Source organism: Saimiri boliviensis, chromosome 14 (genome assembly GCF_048565385.1).
Source record: "Saimiri boliviensis isolate mSaiBol1 chromosome 14, mSaiBol1.pri, whole genome shotgun sequence".
NCBI classification, from domain to species: Eukaryota; Metazoa; Chordata; class Mammalia; order Primates; family Cebidae; genus Saimiri; species Saimiri boliviensis.
In genome coordinates this window covers 12,870,251-12,889,849 of record NC_133462.1, presented here as the reverse complement: position 1 = coordinate 12,889,849, position 19,599 = coordinate 12,870,251, and the positions used below count along the sequence as shown (strand labels likewise).

Here is a 19,599-nt window from a genome sequence, read left to right as displayed (position 1 = left end):
CCGCGCCCGGCCCAACACCGTTCTTTCTTTCCCTCCCAGAGCTCAAAGTGGGCCATGGTAATTATGAATAACATTTCACATACAAACTCAGTAAGTGCTGTGAGGGAGAAGTAGGGCTAGGTAGGACCACGTAACAGGAATTCCTGATCCGCCCCGGGGAAACTGGAAGGCTTCCTGGAAAAAGAAGAATTCGTGGAATGAATAAAAACTCTTACTCCAGACAAGGAAAGTGGGCAGAGGAAAGGGAGACCCAGGCAGAGGGAACAGCATGTGTTGTAACCCTGGAGTGGGAGGGTTGTGCTGGTCTTAGCCTCCACTTAACCTGCTTCCTGCCCCACAGCCTGGAGGGACCTCCCTCCTACAAGCCACCAACCCCAAAAGCGAAGCTGGAGGAGCAGGAGATGGTGAGCATATTCCCTGCAGCCCAAGCTATCCCCACCTCCACACCCATCCCAGGGCTGGGAGGAGCCTGGCAGGGAGAGGCTGGCTGGGTGGTGGGGGCAGTTTCTGACCTCCCCTCCCCTCTCCTGCGGCAGCCCTCCCAGCTCTTCACTCTGGGGGCCTCGGAGCACAGCCCACTCAAGACCCCCTACTTTGATGCTGGCGTCTCATGCACTGAACAGGTAGGAAGGAGCTCGTGGGAAGACAAAGGAGGGTTGGGGGTCTGGGTTGAAGGGCCAGGAGTCAGGCCTGGTAGAACAGGTCAAAGACTAAAGGTCATAGCTCAAGGTCAAGGGTGTGTCCCTGGTTGGTGCTTAATGCACTGAGATGTGTTCAGGATGCCCTGGGGGGAGGTCAGGGGTAGGAAAGCACAGGATACAAGGTTAGAATTTAAAGTCACCTGGGGTCTGGGCATGGTGGTTCACACCTGTAAACCCAGCACTTTGGGAGGCTGAGGTATGAAGATTACTTGGGGTTAAGAGTTCGAGACCAGCCTGGCCAACATGGTGAAACCCTGTCTGTACAAAAATTAGCCAGGCATGGTAGCGGGCTCCAGTAATCCCAGCTACTCGGGAGGCTGAGGCAGGAGAATTGCTTGAACCCAGGAGGCAGAAGTTGCAATAAGCTGACACTGTGCCATTACGCTCCAGCCTGGGAAACAAGATGGAAACTCTGTCTCAAAAAAAAAAAAAAAAAAAAAGGGGGGGGGCCGGGCGCGGTGGCTCAAGCCTGTAATCCCAGCACTTTGGGAGGCCGAGGCGGGTGGATCACGAGGTCGAGAGATCAAGACCATCCTGGTCAACATGGTGAAACCCCGTCTCTACTAAAAATACAAAAAATTAGCTGGGCATGGTGGCGCGTGCCTGTAATCCCAGCTACTCAGGAGGCTGAGGCAGGAGGAGAATTGCCCGAACCCAGGAGGCGGAGGTTGCGGTGAGCTGAGATCCCGCCATTGCACTCCAGCCTGGGTCACAAGAGCGAAACTCCGTCTCAGAAAAAAAAAAAAGAAGAAGAAAGAAAATTGATTATCTCCATTTGCTGGGTACTGTACCTGAAGCTGGGACAAGACAAATCAAGTCACTCCCCTCAGGGGTCTACTGAGGTCAGGACTCAGATACTGAGGTTGAGTTCAAGGCTCAAGGGGTTGTTTATGGCTCAAGGTTAAGTACTTGAGATATAGACTGAGGTGAATGGTTCATGGGGAAAGATTTACAGAAATCAAGGGACAAAGGTGAGTCCCAGGATCCGCAGGGTGAGGTGCATAGCTGGGCTTTGGATTAGGGATGGACCGAATGAATGTCCCAGTGCACTATGGCCCCAGGGGCTAAGGAGTGAGGTGGCATCTTGTTAGCATGAAGAGAGGGTGGTCAGGATTTTGGTGTCAAGGGCAGATTGGGAATCCGTATCATGCACAGGAAGTGATCTTGAGTTCCCGTCCCCTCTCCACCTCCAGGAAATGCCTCGATACCATGAGCTGCCCACGTTGGAAGAGCGGTCAGGACCTTTGCACCCTGGAGCCACAAGCCTGGGGTCCCCCATCCTGGTGCCCCCAGGGCCACCTGCTGTGGAAGCCATTTCCCTGGATCTAGAGGACGAGGAGGGGGAGGAGGAGGAAGACTATCTAGACAAGATGAACCCCGTCTATGATGCCCTGTCCTACGACAGCCCCTCTGATTCCTATCAGGACAAAGGCTTTGTCATGTCCCGGGCCATGTATGTGTGAGCTGCCAGGGGCCTGGCTTCTCGAGTCTCACCTGTTGATTCCTTAGCTTTCTTGCCAAGGATCTAGTGCCCCTGACCTCTGGCCAGGCCACTGTCAGATAACACACATCCATCTCATTTGTGACTTCTACTTTGATGGCTCCACTATGAGCCCGAACCCATGATCCCAGAGAATCTCACCATGATAATGGAATCCTGGTAACCTTATCTCATGAGGCCGGAGATGGGGAAGGTGCTTCTCCGAATCACCTGACCCTAAGGACTCCTCTCTCAGACTGAGACCTTACACCGTACCTCTCACTTCCCACCAATGCCTTTGACTCCCCCAAATCACAGAGAAGACCCTAGACCCATAATTCATCTTCAGGCAGTAAATTCCCAATAGGAGTGCTGGAGTGTGTTCCAAGATCTCCCTGCTGCTCAGACCTGAGCCCTCCAGGCAGCAGGGCCCCACTTACCCCTCCCCACCCTGTTCTCCAAACGCAGGGGAGGGGGGATTCCCCAGCCCAAGGCAGAGTTTTCCCTTGCAAGCAGAAGCCTCGGGGATCCAGACCCTTCCCTGAGCTCCTCACCCACCCCAGTTCCTGCCTACTGAGCAACAGCCCCAGCCTAGGGCCAGATGGGGTGAGGCCCATGCAGACTGTTGCCTTGACTGCCCCAGCCTTGGGAGAAGAATTTACTATTAACTTGAAGACTACTGAATCATTTTACCCCTGCCCAATGGAATAGGCCCTAAACATCCCCCTTCAGGGGAAAGTGGGTCACCTGGATTGGGGGTAGGGATTGATATTGTTTTATATACTACATTTCCTACAAAATAGGAATTTATACTTTGACCAGGTCTTGTTTTTTCTGTGGGATATGAAGGGGATGGGGTGAGACATAAAGGGGAATGAAGGAGTCTAAGGGCTTGAGAGAATCATTGAACTGGGGGTCAAGAGAGTTAAAGACAAAAACAATAGACCAAAGATACAAAAGAATTGAGAGTCATGAGCAAGAATGTATCAATCAAAAACAAAATGTTGAGTAATGGAAGGAGATGGGGAGGGGACCAGGGCATGGTGTTTAAGGAACATGAATAATTGCAACAGCAGTCTGAGGAATGGAACAAAAATAAAAATGGGAATGGGCGCCGGACGCAGTGGCTCAAGCCTGTAATCCCAGCACTCTGGGAGGCCGAGGCGGGTGGATCACGAGGTCAAGAGATCGAGACCATCCTGGTCAACATGGTGAAACCCCGTCTCTACTAAAAATTCAAAAAATAGCTGGGCATGGTGGCGCGTGCCTGTAATTCCAGCTACTCAGGAGGCTGAGGCAGGAGAATTGCCTGAACCCAGGAGGCGGAGGTTGCGGTGAGCCGAGATCACGCCATTGCACTCCAGCCTGGGTAACAAGAGCGAAACTCCGTCTCAAAAAAAAAAAAAGGGAATGGGCGAGGTGCAGTGGCTCATGTAATCCCAGCACTTTGGAAGACTGAGGTGGGAAGATTGCTTGAGCCCAGGAGTTAAGAGACCAGTCTGGGAAACACAGTGAGACCCCGTCCCTACAAAATTAGCTGGGTGTGGTGGCACGCACCTGTAATCTCAGCCACTCTGGAGGCTGAGGTGGGAGGATCGATTGAGGCCACAAGTTCAACGACTGCAGTGAGCTATGATGGCGCCACTGCACTCCAGCCTGGGTAACAAGAGTCCAGCCCTGTCTCTAAAAACATAAAAATTAAAATACGTAGTAGTACCGCAAGTATGAGAGGGTCAAGTTTAAGGAATAAACGGCAAGTAAAAATAGGCCAAAGGGAAAATCATGAATAATGTTGTAATAGGATCTCAGAGTATGGCGGGTAATAAACCTGAATGAATGAGCCAGAGGCAGTGATGAATAATGAAAAAATAGGGACTGGGGGCCGGGCGCAATGGCTCACACCTGTAATCCCAGCACTTTTGTAGGCTGAGGCGGGTGGATCACCTGAGGTCAGGAGTTCAAGACCAGCCTGGCAATCAAGGTGAAACCTCGTCTCTACTAAAAATACAAAAATTAGCTGGGCATGGTGGCGCGTGCCTGTAGTCTCAGTTACTCGGGAAGCTGTGGCAGGAGAATTGCCTGAACCCAGGAGGCGGAGGTTGCGGTGAGCCGAGATCGCGCCATTGCACTCCAGCCTGGGTAACAAGAGCGAAACTCCGTCTCAAAAAAAAAAAAAAAGTAGGGACATGGGGCAAGGGAGGTAATGGACAGGAGTTCACGGATCCAAACGTGGTTAATTACAGAAGAGCCGGAAGAAGGACGAAAGTGAACGAGCAGGCTACGGCTAAAAGCAGTCCGGGCAATGAAGCTCAAATGAATGGGGAGAAGGCATGATGGGTAATGGGAGAGGAATGAATGAGCCAAAGATAGAAGCAGCAGTGACGCGAGGAACAAGAGGCATGATGGGTAATAAAAGGGGTGGGTCTAAGGCAACTTTTCGGTAAGAGGTGATGAGGGCATTATGGGTAACGAGGAGCCTCGCAGGGTTCGCAGAAGAGATTAGAATTCTCCCGAGGCACTCTGGGAAGGGCCAGCACTTCCGGTTTTAGGTCAGCTACTGGGGACCAGAGGTGGGATGGGTGCCCCGCTGCCGCGGTGCCTGGTGGGACGCGAGGCCTGACCTTGCTCTCTAGCCGCCTCTGCCGCGCAACCCACCTTTAACTGTCCTTCGACCCTGGCACGTTAGCCAATGAGAGCACCAAGCTAATACGCCATCAAGGTTGGCCCCGTACACTCTGGAGCCAATCAAAATGCTGCAAGGGTCAAAGCCGACCAATTATCTCAGCAACTTCGCCGCGGGGCGGAATCAAAAGAGGGTCTCCTCCAGGAGAGAGGCGGGGCGACGCCTCAGTGGGCGTGGCAAAATGGTCAGCACAGACCAATGGCGGGATAGCACCGGAACCCGCGGCGACGCTAGCCAATAGGCGTAGGTGCGGCGAGCCAATGGGAAGGGCAGGAGGTGCGCTGAGACCTGCCTGCGAGTCGGAACCAATACAAAAGGACATTTGAGGAAACGTGGGCGGGACTTTATTCATAAGCCCAATGGAAAGCCCGATCCTTGACACTGGTGGGCTGGCCTCAGAGCACACTGAACCAATGGGCTAGGCGGGGCGGGGCAACGGTGGTGGCGGCGGCGGCAGCGTGTTCGGTTGCGCGTAGCGCACGGGGTGGGAGCGGAGCCCAGGCCGGGAGCGGGCGCCGCCGCCAGTGAGAACCGGGACCCGGAACCAGGCGGGGGTTTGCTGGGGCTGAGTCTGGGGCGCGCGGGACCTGACCTTCGCCCTCTGACCTCTCCCCTCGCAGACGACCATGGGGAACGTGTTGGCCGCCAGCTCGCCGCCCGCAGGGCCGCCGCCGCCGCCAGCGCCGGCCCTCGTGGGGCTGCCGCCACCTCCGCCCTCGCCGCCGGGCTTCACGTTGCCGCCGCTGGGAGGCGGCCTGGGCGCCGGCACCAGTGCGGGTCGAGGTTCGGAACGGACCCCTGGGACTGCAACCGCCAGCGCCGCAGGGGCCGCTGAGGATGGGGCCTGCGTCTGCCTGCCCAACCCGGGCACATTCGAGGAGTGCCACCGGAAGTGCAAGGGTGAGGGGCGAGGCCCCCCCCCCCCCGGGGCTGCGATGGCCCGGATCTCGAGGGAAGGGGGAGGACACTGGGGACTTTGGGATTTGGCGCGCACCATTGGAATCATTTAACAGCACTAGGAGGTGACGTTGGGATCGGATGTTGGAACGTTGGACTTGGGGCTTAGAATGATGGGATCCAGTGGTGGAAACGGGGTGGAATGCCACGGCAGTAGAGAAAAGCCTTAGGGACCTCAGGCACCCCGGGATCAGCCAAGCCAGACTTGTCTTGTGATCGGGAAGGGAACTGAGGCCCAAGGTCACAGTGTCAGCAAGGTGTCAGCAACGTTCTGTGGGGGCGAAACCCAAAGCCTCTGGATCCCAGCCTGGATCAATTAGAGTAGTCATAGTGATAGAGGTTTATGGAACTCCGTTCTGTTGTCATTATATGTTAACTTTAGCTCCTTGGGACAGTTCTGTGTGGTGAGGGTCCCATGACTAAAGTCACTTGCCTAAAGTCGCTCAGCTAGTAGGTGGTGGTAGTGAGGTTTGGGCAGGCAAAGGCCCTGGCCCTGTCTAACTAGGCTGTACTGCCTCTTTACAGGGAGGGATCCTTTGTGAGATGCTCTGCTGTGGATCTCTGGAGAGAGCTGGGGGTGTCGGGGAAGGAGGAGATGAGAGTTGGTGTGGGGTTGGGGTGGAGTGTGACGGTGTTTCTCTTCTCCAGAGCTGTTTCCCATTCAGATGGAGGGTGTCAAGCTAACAGTCAACAAAGGGTTGAGTAACCATTTCCAGGTGAGCCTTCCTGGTGTCCTGGTTACCCACGAGAGGTCATCCCCACCAGCCCCCTGCATCTGCACACGCAGCCCCCTTACTCGCACAAGAGCCGGGCTCCTTGGTACTTGAAAAGACTCGGAGATGCAGTGCCAGACTAACTACTCAGTTTAGGGACCTAGAGTCCAGAGGGTTCTGTCTCCCCATAGCAACTGGGCTGAGTGAAGGAACAGGTACGTGCGCCTACCAGTAGCACCTCCTTTCTCTGAGTCTCTCATGTAGTCAGGCCGTGCGTCCCAGTGTTCATGCCCTGCCCAGCCCTGGGACCTTGTCCCTGCCCCTTCGATGGGCAAGCGCATCTGTCCAGGATCCTCACAGTCCTCGCTCTTCTCCCAGGTGAACCACACAGTGGCCCTCAGCACAATCGGGGAGTCCAACTACCATTTCGGGGTCACATATGTGGGGACGAAGCAGCTGAGTCCCACAGAGGTGAGCTTCCTTTTGTCATCCATTCATCGTATCTTTCTAGTAACAAATATGTAGCCAAAAGCCAAGCTAAGAAGGCCTCATCAGGAAAAGGTCATGGCTGTGGAGGGCTCGGGGAGGGGGCCTACATCTCTGGTGCATTGGGACAGGAGTGATTCCTTCATTCAGCAAACATCCCCTGAACCCCTGCTCTCTGCTTGTCCCCATGCTGAGCAGTGCTGGGGGAGTGACCACAATACCCCTGTCACCAGACAGTTGTGAGCCAGGTAGAAAGGGCCGGGCTGGAGATCATGCAGACCTTTGAATGACGAACTTGGCTTTGGACTTTCTCTAGGGGGTAGTGGAGAGTCATGTGGCACAGTTTGGTCAAGGGAAAGACGTGGTCCACAGGTTCACGCTGTAGAAATTGTTTTTTGGTTTTTGGGTTTTTTCCCTTTTTTTGAAATAGAGTCTTGCTCTATCACCCAGGCTGGAGTGCAGTGGCACGATCTCGGCTCACTGCAACCTCCGCCTCCCAGGTTCAACTGATTCTCCTGCCTCAGCCTCCCAAGTAGTTGGAATTACAGGCGCCCGCCACCACGTCCAGCTAATTTTTGTATTTTTAGTGGGGATGGGATTTCACTGTGTTGGCCAGGCTGGTCTCGAACTCCTGACCTCAAGATCTGCCCGCCTCAGCCTCCTACAGTGCTGGGATTACAAGCGTGAGCCATTTCATCCGGCCGGAAATACCTCCTTAGAAGCATCTTTGGGGCTGCCATGTGAGGGCTGGTTATCAGGGGAAGGGGCAAAACTGGAGGCCTAGACAGAGTTGGGGGGACTCAGGTCCCTGCTTCTATTGTTTCCCTTCAGTAAATGTGGTTATTCCACAAACCTTCATTGCACAACATATTCTGTGCCCAGCCCTGTGCTGGGCACACAGCAGTGACGAAACAGCCATGGGACTCACCAGAGGGTCAGGGGACAGATGTGTTCCCAGAGAGTAGCAAGCTGGGATGGGCAGGGCTGACATGGGGGAACCCAAAAGGAGGGGAGCCTAACTCAGCCTAGGTGGTCAAAGAGGGCTTCGTGGAGGAGGTGACCCCCATCCAAGGCTTTCCGACCTAGGCTTCTTGCCCCAGCCCACCTCATGTACATACACAGTGTGGGGCCTCTGACGCCTGCCCTTCCCTCTGCCTCACAGGCGTTCCCTGTACTGGTGGGTGACATGGACAACAGCGGCAGCCTCAACGCTCAGGTCATTCACCAGCTGGGGCCCGGCCTCAGGTCCAAGATGGCCATCCAGGTGAGTGGGGTACGGCCGCGGCTGCCCTTCCGGCCGCCATGGGCGAGGAGCTGCCCTCACACCCGCCTCCTCCCAACAGACACAGCAGTCGAAGTTTGTGAACTGGCAGGTGGATGGGGAGTACCGGGGCTCTGACTTCACGGCGGCCGTCACCCTGGGGAACCCAGACGTCCTCGTGGGTTCAGGTAAGAGGCAGAGGGCTTGGAGGGTGGGCACAGAACCGCAGTTCTGGCTTTCCCGGCAGACTCACCCCTTTTGTGCACCTCCTTTTCTGCCATCAGAGAAGTGGTTTGAAACATCAGGCAACTTAGTACAGTGGGTGAGATGGTTCAGGGCCACAGTGCAATCTTCGCTGAGATTTTATTTTGTATTTTAAAAAACTGGCCGTGCACGGTGACTCACGCCTGTGATCCCAGCACTTTGGGAAGCAAAGGCGGGCAGATCACGAGGTCAGGAGATCGAGACCATCCTGGTTAACACAGTGAAAACCCATCTCTACTGAAAATACAAAAAAAATTGGTTGGGCATGGTGGCGGACTCCAGTAATCTCAGCTACTCTGGAGGCTGAGGCAGGAGAATTGCTTGAATCTGGGAAGTGGAAGTTGCAGTGGGCCGAGATTGTGCCATTGCACTCCAGCCTGCGCAACAGAGCGAGACTCCAGCTCAAAAAAAAATTTTAAGATGGGGTCTTGCTGTGTTGGCCAGGCTGGTCTGGGAACTCCTGGCCTCAAGCAGTCCTCCCACCTTGGCCTCCCAAAGTGCCGGGATTACAGGCGTGAGCCACCTCAGCTGGCCAGGTAAAGAGCTTTTCAGCCTGTGGGCAGTGCAGTCAGGACTCTTAAAAGGGACCTCAGAGAGGATGGTCACCTGACACCATAAGGCTTTGCAGAGCTTTGTCCTTCGCTCTGAGTGAGTCTGGGCAGAGCTTCTCACAGGACCCCGCATAGAGAGCATAGAGAGCAGACTCCAAAGGGTACCCCTGGGAGGGAGTGGAGCCGGGAGAGGAGGCTGGAGTCTGGATGTTGTTTGAAGGCCGAGCTGCTGGATTTACTGCGATCGGCTGGGGGCAGTGACTGCGTACTTTGTGGCTGGAACCGAAGGATGGTTCCTGGCTTTGTGTCTTTGCACAGCCATCCGCCGTGTCGTGGAGAGCAGGCTTTTGAGCACTGAGTCCTGAGTGATTGGCTTGTACAGTTGGGGCGCCAGGGTTGGCTTCAGAGCCCTGGGAGTGCCCAGGGAGAGTCACTGCTTCTCCCTGCAGGAGCCCAGGGAGACTTCTCAGAGGCGTGATCACCTCTGAGCTGCCAGAGGAGGGGAAAGAGCTACTCCAGCTGGGGCACAGGAGCAAGAGCATTCCATGCAGGGAGCAGCGAAGGGAAGGGCCGTGGCGGAAAACCCAGGAAACAGGGAACCTGGAGACAGCAGCAGGTACAGAGAGGCCTCCCAAGTGAGGCTGATCTGCAGGGCCCAGTGAGGAAGCAGCCTTTCCAGCCGGGCAGCGTGGCTTATGCCTGTAATCCCAGCACTTTGGGAGGCCGAGGCAGGAGAACTGCTTGAACCCGGGAGGTGGAGGTTGCAGTGAGCCAAGACACGCCACCGCACTCCAGCCTGGGCAACAGAGCACGACTATCTTCGGGGGGGAAAGGAAAAAAGAAAAGAAACCTTTCTAGCCCATTCCTGCCCTCCTGGGCGTCCCAGGTCAGGCACAGTGGCTCATACCTATAGTCCCAGCACTTTGGGAAGCTGAAATAGGTGGATTGCTTGAGGTCAGGAGTTCAAGCCCAGCCTGGGCAACATAGCCAAAAAATCAGAAATCGGGCATGTAGTCCCAGCTCCTCGGGAAGCTGAGCTGGTGGGGCACACACCTATAGTCCCAGCTACTTGGGAGCATGGGAAGGGGAGGTGGTTCTGTTCTGGAGCTGAGGCCAAGCCGTCCAAGGCCTTGCAGCTGTGCTGTGGGGAGCCCACATCTTCTCAGGGCATGGGGGAACCATGGCAGGTTCTGGGCAGGGGCTCAGCACGGTCAGGTTTGTGCTTTAACATGATCCCTCTGTCTGCTGTTTGTGAGGTCACTTGTAGTTGGGCCACAAGACTGGAGAGGAGGCTGTGGGTAGAGAAATGGGGTGGGGGTGTGGGCCACAGATGCGAAGAATGGTTAGAGAGGTACTTGAGGGTCTCGGGCTGGGCGAGGTGGCTCACACCTGTCATCCCAGCACTTTGGGAGGCCAGGGCGGGTGGATCACTAGGTCAGGAGTTCAAGACCAGTCTGGCCAAGATGGTGAAACCCCGTCTCTACTAACAATAGAAAAACATTAGCCGGGTGTGGTGGCAGGCGCCTGTAATCCCAGCTACTCAGGAGGCTGAGGCTGAGAATTGCTTGAACCCAGGAAGCGGAGGTTGTAGTGAGCCGAGACTGCATTAGTGCACTCCAGCCTGGATGACAAAGTGAGGCTCTGTTTCAAAATAAATACATACATACATACATACTTGAGGGTCTCATGGCCTCAGTTTCAAGAGTTCCTGGAGCTCAGGCCAGAGTCTAAGTCACTCACTCTAGATGGCAGCTTTTCCCTCTGTGGGCTTTGGTTTCCCCGTCCACGGAATGGGGGGATCATACTGACCAGAATGCTAATGATAGTGATTTTTTTTTCCTTTTTTTCCCCTCAAGACAGAGTCTCTGTCGCCCAGGCTAGAGTGCAGTGGCACGATCTCAGTTCACTGTAACCCGCCTTCTGAGTTCAAGTGATTCTACTGCCTCAGCCTCCCAAGTAGCTGGGATCACAGGTGCTCACCACCACACCCGGGTAATTTTTATATTTTTAGTAGAGACGGGGTTTCGTCGCGTGGCCAGGCTGGTCTCGCACTCCTGACCTCAGGTGATCCGCCTGCTTCAGAGTGCTGGGATTACAGGCTTAAGCCACCGGGCCCGCCATGATTTTTCTTTTTAAGTCAGGGTGTCACTCTGTCTCCCAGGCTGGAGCACAGTAGCACAATCATGGCTCATTGCACCCTCAACCTCCCCAGGCTCAGACGATCCTCCCAGCTCAGCCTCCTGAGCAGCTGGGACTACAGGTGTGCATCACCCCACCCAGCTAGTTTTTCGTACTTTTTGTAGTGATGTGGGTCTCGCCATGTTGCCCCAGCTGGTCTGAGACCCCCCTTAAGCAGCCTTCCTGCCTCAGCCTCCCAAAAGTGCTAGGTTTACAGGGGTGAGCTACTGCGCCCCACCAGTGTGGTGGTGATTTAACAACCAGTGATCTGGGTCAGGGGTTCATTTGTGTCATCTTGTCGAGGAAGGAGATTCACACAGTGGCTTGCCCGAGCCCATAGGGACCGGCTCCAGCCCACTTCTGAGCTCAGCCTCTCTAAAAGATGCCACCAGGGCACTGGCCATGAACTCATGGCCGCCTTCACACCCACCAGGCTCATGTTGGGGGATGCCACCAACACTCAGCCACTCTAGAGCTCCACCCAGCTGTGCCTGCAGGTGTGGAAGGCCTCTATTTCTGCAGCTCCAAAGAGAGGGCTCCCGGCTGGCTCCGGGCTAGCAGGCCAGCCCACACCCACGGTGGGGCCCCATGTCCGCCCCTCTGGTTGTCCTTGTCTGGGAAACATCTTTGCACCTGACTTGCTCTGTGCTGTCTCAGCTTCTCTGCGTGCCCTCACTCTTGTGGCCCCCCACCCCCACTTCCCTTATCCACGGGGCTTCCTCTTAAACGCAGGCTGCAGCCTGGGACCCTGTCTGCTCGGCTGTGGTGGATTTCTCAACTGTGGACTGATTTCTTCAGTCCCTCTTCCCTCTTCCTTTCCGAGTGTGCTTCCTGACTCTGCAGATAGGTCGTTGCTTTTTTTCTTTTACGTATTTTTAAATTTCTTATTTTTGAGACAGGATCTCTGTTGCCCAGGTTGGAGCACAGTAGCGTGATCACAGCTCACTGTAACCTTGACCTTCTGGGCTCAAGCAGTCCTTCCACCTTGGCCTCCCAAGTAGCTGGGACCACAAGCATGTGCCACCATGCCTGGCTAAATTTTTGAATGTATTTATTTGTTGGTTGGTTGTTTATTGAGACAGATTCTCGCTCTGTCACTCAGGCTGGAGTGCAGTGGCACTCTCATGGCTCACCGCAGCCTCCACCTCCTGGGCTCAAGCCATCCTCCAGCCTCCCCACCCCGCCCCGTTAGTACCTGGGACTGTAGGTCCGCACCAGCACCCCCAGCTAATTTTTGTATTCGCCATGTTGCCCAGGCTGGTTTTGAATTCCCGGTACAAATGAGCCTCCCACTGTGTCCTTCTGAATTGCTGGGGTTACCACAAGCATGAGCCACTGTGCCTGGCCCTTTTTTTTAATGATAATCTCTAGTTTCATGAAATTTTAAAATTTTTTGTGGAAATTGGGTCTCACCATGTTACCTAGGCTGGTCTCCAACTCCTGGCCTCAAATAAACCCTCTTGCCCCAGCCTCCCAAAGCATTTGGGATTACTGGCATGAGCCACCACTGCCTCTGGCTTTTTTTTTCTTCCTTTCTTTTGAGATGGGGTCTCACCACGTTGCCCAGGCTGGCTTTGACCACCTAGGTTCAAGCGATTAATCCACCCTCCTCAGCCTCCTAAATAGCGGGGATTACAGGCCTGTGCCACCACACCAGGCTTGTTTTCTTTCTCTCTTCCTCCCCATGTCTTCTGCCCCTATAAAATCATATTTGTGGCGTGTACCCTGCTAGGCTCCAAAGACACCAAAGCGAATCTGTCTGTATGCTGAGGCTTGAGAAGGCAGCCCAGAGGGAGCGGTCCTCCTGTGCAGCAAGCACCGCCTGCCAGAGGAATAGAGGGACGTAGACTTGGACCTCACTCAGTCCCAAGTGACAGCGAGTCTGAGTGACAGCTGAGTGCTCCTCAATTCCTCACAACCCCAAGAGGCAGCCAGGGTCACAGAGAGACGATGCCGGTGTCCATGATCACCAGCCAGCCTGTGGCAGGGCTGGCATTCGACCCCAGGCCATGCACTCTACTCAACTGCCTCTCAGCTGCAGAGTGGCTCCGAGCCTGGGTTTGGGAGGTGTGGAGGCTTGGATTCCGCCCCTGACACATTTCGTGAGCGTGAGTGAGTAACTTACCCTCTCAGCTTCTGTTACGTGCTGGTGAGTTCTGTAAGTGATGGTAGAAGAATACTGACCACCTGGGCTTGTGTCGACCAGATGAGATCCTTTGGGTAACCCAGTCATGGCAGGGCCCGGGACGCTGACCTCAGCGGCATGAACTGCTGGGCGATGCGTTGGGAGAAAGGAGCTCCTGTGGGAGGCCTCAGAGCAAGCACAGGCCTCCAGCAGGGATGACCCTAGAAGGCTTCCTGGGCTGGCACCCAGGGTGGGTGAAAACTGACCATCATTTTGCCCACAGGAATCCTCGTAGCCCACTACCTCCAGAGCATCACACCTTGCTTGGCCCTGGGTGGAGAGCTGGTCTACCACCGGCGGCCTGGGGAGGAAGGCACCGTCATGTCTCTAGCTGGGAAATACACATGTGAGCCTGGGGCCAGGACTCCTGGGTCAGAGGGTGGAGGGCTGGGGGCCAGGACTCCTGGGTCTGAGGGTGGAGGGTGGAGGGCTGGGGCCCAGAACTCCTGGGTCAGAGGGTGGAGGGCTGGGGGCCAGGACTCCTGGGTCTGAGGGTGAAGGGCAGGACCCTGAACTCTTGGGACTGAGGGTGGGGGGCTGGGTTCCCAGATGCCTAAATCCCCTTGGTAATGAGCCCCCACCCCCACCCCGCTCTCTGACAGTGAACAACTGGTTGGCAACGGTAACGTTGGGCCAGGCGGGCATGCATGCAACATACTACCACAAAGCCAGTGACCAGGTGAGTGGGTCCAGGGACTGGCTGGTGCTGCTGGGAGCTGCTGGGCCTGGAAGTCCAGGTAGGGCCACTCGCTAACTCTCATGTGTTGCCCCGGCCCCTCCAGCTGCAGGTGGGTGTGGAGTTTGAGGCCAGCACACGGATGCAGGACACCAGTGTCTCCTTTGGATACCAGCTGGACCTGCCCAAGGCCAACCTCCTCTTCAAAGGTAAAGGCTCGGTTTCCCTATTCGGGAAGCAAGCGAGAGGTGACTCAACTCTGCGTGGGTTTATAGGTTACCACAGGTGCTGGGGACCTGTGGGCCTCCAAATTACCAGGGAACGCTTGTTAAAAAGTAGGTGGATAGAAGGCCGGGCGCGGTGGCTCAAGCCTGTAATCCCAGCACTTTGGGAGGCCGAGGCGGGTGGATCACGAGGTCAGGAGATCGAGACCATCCTGGTCAACGTGGTGAAACCCCGTCTCTACTCAAAATACAAAAAAATTAGCTGGGCACGGTGGCACGTGCCTGTAATCCCAGCTACTCAGGAGACTGAGGCAGGAGAATTGCCTGAACGCAGGAGGCGGAGGTTGCGGTGAGCCGAGATCACGCCATTGCACTCCAGCCTGGGTAACGAGAGCGAAACTCGGTCTCAAAACCAAAAAAAAAAAAAAAAAAAAAGTAGGTCGATAACCCTCTGCTGTGTTTTACGCTTGAAAAAAAGCAGGTGGAGCAGCCAGGTACAGTGGCCCACGCCTGTAATCCCAGCAGATTGGTAGGCCGAGGCAGGTGGATCACTTGAGGTCACGAGTTCGAGACCAGCCTGGTCAACATGGTGAAACCCTGTCTCTACTAAAAGTACAAAAATCAGCCAGGCGTGGTGACGTGCAACTGTAATCCCAGCTACTCATGAGGCTGAGTCACAAGAATTGCTTGAACCCGGGAGGCAGAAGTTGCAGTGAGCTGAGATTGCACCACTGCTCTCCAGCCTGGGTGAGACTGAGTGTCCATCTCTAAAAAAAAATAAATAAAATGAGGCCGGGTGCGGTGGCTCAAGCCTGTAATCCCAGCACTTTGGGAGGCCAAGGCGGGTGGATCACGAGGTCAGGAGATCGAGACCATCCTGGTCAACATGGTGAAAGCCCGTCTCTACTAAAAATACAAAAAATTAGCTGGGCATGGTGGTGCGTGCCTGTAATCCCAGCTACTTGGAAGGCTGAGGCAGGAGAATTGCCTGAACCCAGGAGGCGGAGGTTGCGGTGAGCTGAGATCACGCCATTGCACTCCAGCCCGGGTAACAAGAGCGAAACTCCGTCTCATTCAGAAATAAATAAATAAATAGATGTTTTTTAGAAAACTGCCGGGCGCAGTGGCTCAAGCCTGTAATCCCAGCACTTTGGGAGGCCGAGGCGGGTGGATCACGAGGTCAAGAGATCGAGACCATCCTGGTCAACATGGTGAAACCCCGTCTCTACTAAAAATACAAAAAATTAGCTGGGCATGGTGGTGCGTACCTGTAATCCCAGCTACTCAGGAGGCTGAGGCAGGAGAATTGCCTGAACCCAGGAGGCGGAGGTTGCGGTGAGCTGAGATCGTGCCATTGCACTCCAGCCTGGGTAACAAGAGTGAAACTCCGTCGCAAAAAAAAAAAAAAAAATTAGGTGGATCATCCAATCGGTGTTTGGGCTGAGCTGGAGCTTTGCACGTCCCCTCCTGACCCAGCCAGCGAGCCCTCTCCCACTCCCTGCACTTACCCTCTTACTTTTCTGAGACTGGTCTCACTCTCACCCAGGCTAGAGTGCAGTGGTGCGATTGCAGCTCACTACAGCCTCCACCTCCCGGCTCAAGCAGCCTTCCCACCTCAGCCTCCTGAATAGCTGGGACCACAGGTGTACACCACCACACCCGGCTAATGTTTTTCGAAATTTTTTGATAGAGACAGCGTTTTGCCGTGTCACCCAGGCTGGTCTTGAACTCAAGCCTTGGCTTCCCAAAGTGCTGGAATTACAGATGTGAGCCACCACCCCCGGCCAGGGTAGAAGGCACCTTGGAAGCATCCAGCCTGCCCCATTCATCTTACATTAGTAGAAACAGGCATACAGAGGTTTCAAGGTCACAGCCAAATCCAGACCCTCATGTCAGGCTCACTGGCTGCCGTTTCAATGTCCAGTCTTTCTTTTGAGACAGTCTCGCTCTTGTTGCCCAGGCTGGAGTGCAATGGTGCAATCTTGGCTCACCACAACCTCTGCCTCCTGGGTTGAAGCGATTCTCCTGCCTCAGCCTCCCAAGTAGCTGGGATTACAGGCACGAGCCACCGGGCACGGCCCCTCAATGTCCATTCTTAAGTCTTCTTGGCTGTCTGTGGCTCACAGATATTGGGTGTTTGAGCCTCCTGCTTAGCAGGGCTGGGGACACAGTGGTGACCAGCTGTGTCTTCACAAGGCTCAGTGGGAGGAACAGAGCATCCCCAGAGTGGGCAGGATTAGGTTGGGGGAACCCAGGCATATGGAGGGCTTTCCAGGGGGCAGGGTTCACTGAGCGGAGAGCAGAGGAGTGAGCCATTTGCTGCAGCATGAAATTGCTGGGGGTGTGATGGGGTTTCTGGGTGGCGGGAGCAGTGTGGTTGGAGGTCTGGCAGCTGTGGGCCGGTGGCTGGTACTCGAGGTGGCCAGGAACTCCACGTGTACACAGGGTGGGAAGCTGGCACGCCTTTCACCCCAGCTCCTCCCTGCAGGCTCTGTGGACAGCAACTGGATCGTGGGCGCCACGCTGGAGAAGAAGCTCCCGCCCCTGCCCCTGACACTGGCCCTTGGGGCCTTCCTCAATCACCGCAAGAACAAGTTCCAGTGTGGCTTTGGCCTCACCATCGGCTGAGCCCTCCTGGCCCCCGCCTTCCACGCCCTTCCTCCTTCAGACTCCACCTCCACCTCCCCTCCCTTCCCTTCCTCCTCAGGGGTCGGGCGGGGGGGGACAGCGGAAAGGAGGGACCCCGCCACCCCAGCAGCCGAGGAGGGGATTCTGGAACCGAATGGCGCTTCGGGATTCTGAGTACCACGGGCAGCGTGCTCAGGGGGCCTCGGGTCCCGGGAGGGATTCCGGGATTGCAGGGCGTGCAGGATTCCGAGCACCAGGGGCAGAGGCGGCCAGACAGCCTCAGGGAGGAGTGTCCTGGCGGCCCCGTCCTCCAAAGGGCCTGGGCCCGCCCCGAGGGGGCCGCGAGAGGAGCTTCCCCATCCCCGGTCAGTCCGCCCTGCCCCGTCCACTCTCCCATCTACTCGGTATAAATCATGTTTATAAGTTATGGAAGAACCGGGACATTTTACAGAAAAAAATAACAAAAACCAACAAAAAATATACGTGGAAAAAAAAAAAAAAAAAACCGATGGGAGGCCTCCGTTGATTCCCAAGCCTGGCTGGCCTTGTTTTGAGCATTTCATCCGGAGTCCGGCCCTCATCTTTCCCCCGCCGCCCGCAGGGGGCGCCAGAGGGCTGAAGCACGGAAAGCTGCGGAGCCACACGCCTGGCTTGATGCTGCATTGAGCGCGGCTCAACAGGGGTGCAGCGTGGGCCGGGGTCGTAGTCTCCCCGGCCGGAACATCCACCCTGCAGGGAAACACCAGCGGCCTTCCGTTGCCCGAGGGTAGGTTCTCAACGTCACTCACCCCAGCTTGACCTGGCTGGAGTGGCTACGGAGGACTTTGTCCCTGCAAACTAAAACGGTGCAGATGACACTGAAAGCAGAGATGGGGGCAGGGAGCTAGGTGCGGGTTCAAGCTACTAGGAACGGCTGCAGAATAACTAGGGTTCTAGGAACTGCTGTGTTGGGAAAAAGGGGCTCCAGAACTCACAGGCCTGGGAGAAGGGGGCTGGAGGCCAGACTAGGCTCCTAATGGAGCCTTGGGGGCTGGGTCACACGTGTCTGAGAATGTGGTGCTGTCTGGATTTTGCCAACCTAGGGCTGGGGTCAGCTGACACCGACCACCATCATCCCCCAGCCTCCAAATGGGAACTGAAACCCTCTGCCCCCAAGGTCTGGGGAGGGAGGGCTGCTGAGTAGAGCCAACCCCCTGCCAGCCAAAGCAAGCAGGCCCACCCCTGCACTGAGGCCTCCTTTCCAGGACCAGATGTGCAGAATCCTCTGATCCCACCCCCTGCAGGAGCCAGGAATGAATCCCAACCCCTCTGGTTCTCGCTGTGTGGCCTTGCCGTTGACCTCCATGCTGACCTCACTGCTGCACCGCCGGTTTCTCTGAAACATCTGGAGTTTATAACAGGGCTGTTAGGAAAGTGACAGCAACTGAGCGTGCACTGTGGCCTGTCCATCGCTGGCCCTAACATAAGACTGCTGTGTGCCAGGGCTGTCCTCCGTGCTGGGCATACATGCTAGCTTGTTGTCACCAAATGTATCGGTCACACAGCTGGCAACTGGCAGAGCCAGGATTCAAGCCCTGGCAGTTTGGCTCCAGAATCCTAACCCTGACCCAGAAGCACAGCTTTAAGCCCCTGGAAACCAAAATGCCTGTGCCAGGCTGGGGAGGTGCTGGAATCTCATTTTACATGTGGGGAGGGGGCTCCCCTGTGCTCCAAGTTCACCACCAAACAGGAAGCTATGATTAAAACCAGATCCCACTCTCAAAGCCCGGACTTAGCATATGCATTACATTGTTCCCTGTTCCCACCCCTCCCATCCCACTCTGTTCAGCCCCCATCCCCCGATTTTTTTTTTTTCTTTTCTTTCTTTTTTTTGAGATGGAGTCTAACTCGTGCCCAGGTTGGAGTACAGTGGCACAATCTCGGCTCACTGCAACCTCCGCCTCCCAGGTTCAAGCGATTCTCCTGCCTCAGCCTCCCGAGTAGCTGGGATGACAGGCAACCGACACCATGCCCAGCTAACTTTTGTATTTTTTTTAGTAGAGATGGGGTTTTGCCATATTGGCCAGGCTGGTTGAGAACTGCTGACCTCAGGTGATCCACCCGCCTTGCCCTCCCAGAGTGCTGGGATTACAGGTGTGAGCCACCAAGCCTGGCCTGCCCCCGACTTTTTTTTTTCCCGAAGAGTCAGGCTGGATTGCAGGGGTGAGATCTCACCTCATTGCAACCTCTGCCTCCCAGGTTAAAGTGATTCTCCTGACAGCCTCCCAAGTAGCTGGGATTACAGGTGCCTGCCACCACGTGTGGCTAATCTTTGTATTTTGAGTAGAGCTGGGTTTCCACCACGTCGGCCAGGCTGGATTCAATCCTGTGAGTGAGCTGCCCACCTCAGCCTCCCAAAGTACTGGGATTACAGGCGTGAGCCACCACGCCCGGCTCCTCCCATCCGACTTCTGTCCGGTCCCCTAGCCCCACTTTCTTTCTGGGATTCAGACGTCCAGGTCCCAGCCCCTTCTCCAGAGTGCATTCTTCCTGGCACAGGGAAGGATGGCATCAGGGAAGAACTCTGGGCGGCAGCCTGCGGGTTCCCCTTCCATGGTTGGCCCCCAGAATGG

At 55.6% G+C, this 19,599-nt stretch overlaps 2 protein-coding genes across 3 annotated transcripts in view; both read left to right on the top strand.

Moving 5' to 3' along the window:
- Positions 1-2,999, top strand: part of NECTIN2 (nectin cell adhesion molecule 2) — a 44,706-nt gene extending 41,707 nt beyond the window's left edge. The window contains exons 7-9 of the mRNA XM_010351142.3: positions 341-404; positions 537-623; positions 1,895-2,999. Coding sequence (XP_010349444.2) covers positions 341-404; positions 537-623; positions 1,895-2,164 — 421 coding nt within the window. The 3' untranslated portion in view covers positions 2,165-2,999. The remainder of the gene's footprint in view (positions 1-340; positions 405-536; positions 624-1,894) is intronic.
- Positions 3,000-5,283: 2,284 nt separating this feature from the next.
- Positions 5,284-19,586, top strand: TOMM40 (translocase of outer mitochondrial membrane 40). Of its 2 annotated transcripts, XR_012513820.1 has the most exons (11): positions 5,284-5,388; positions 5,485-5,764; positions 6,470-6,537; positions 6,913-7,005; positions 8,183-8,284; positions 8,364-8,469; positions 13,683-13,805; positions 14,062-14,138; positions 14,242-14,344; positions 16,848-17,753; positions 18,271-18,833. XR_012513820.1 is itself a non-coding variant. In XM_010350943.3 (10 exons), exons 2-10 carry the CDS (start codon positions 5,491-5,493, stop codon positions 16,985-16,987), a joined length of 1,086 nt encoding a protein of 361 aa, XP_010349245.2. In that variant the 5' UTR covers positions 5,284-5,388; positions 5,485-5,490; the 3' UTR covers positions 16,988-19,586. The 2 variants fall into 2 exon arrangements, 1 of the variants encoding a protein (XP_010349245.2); XM_010350943.3 differs by having other exon boundaries at positions 16,848-19,586.
- Positions 19,587-19,599: the final 13 nt, after the last annotated feature.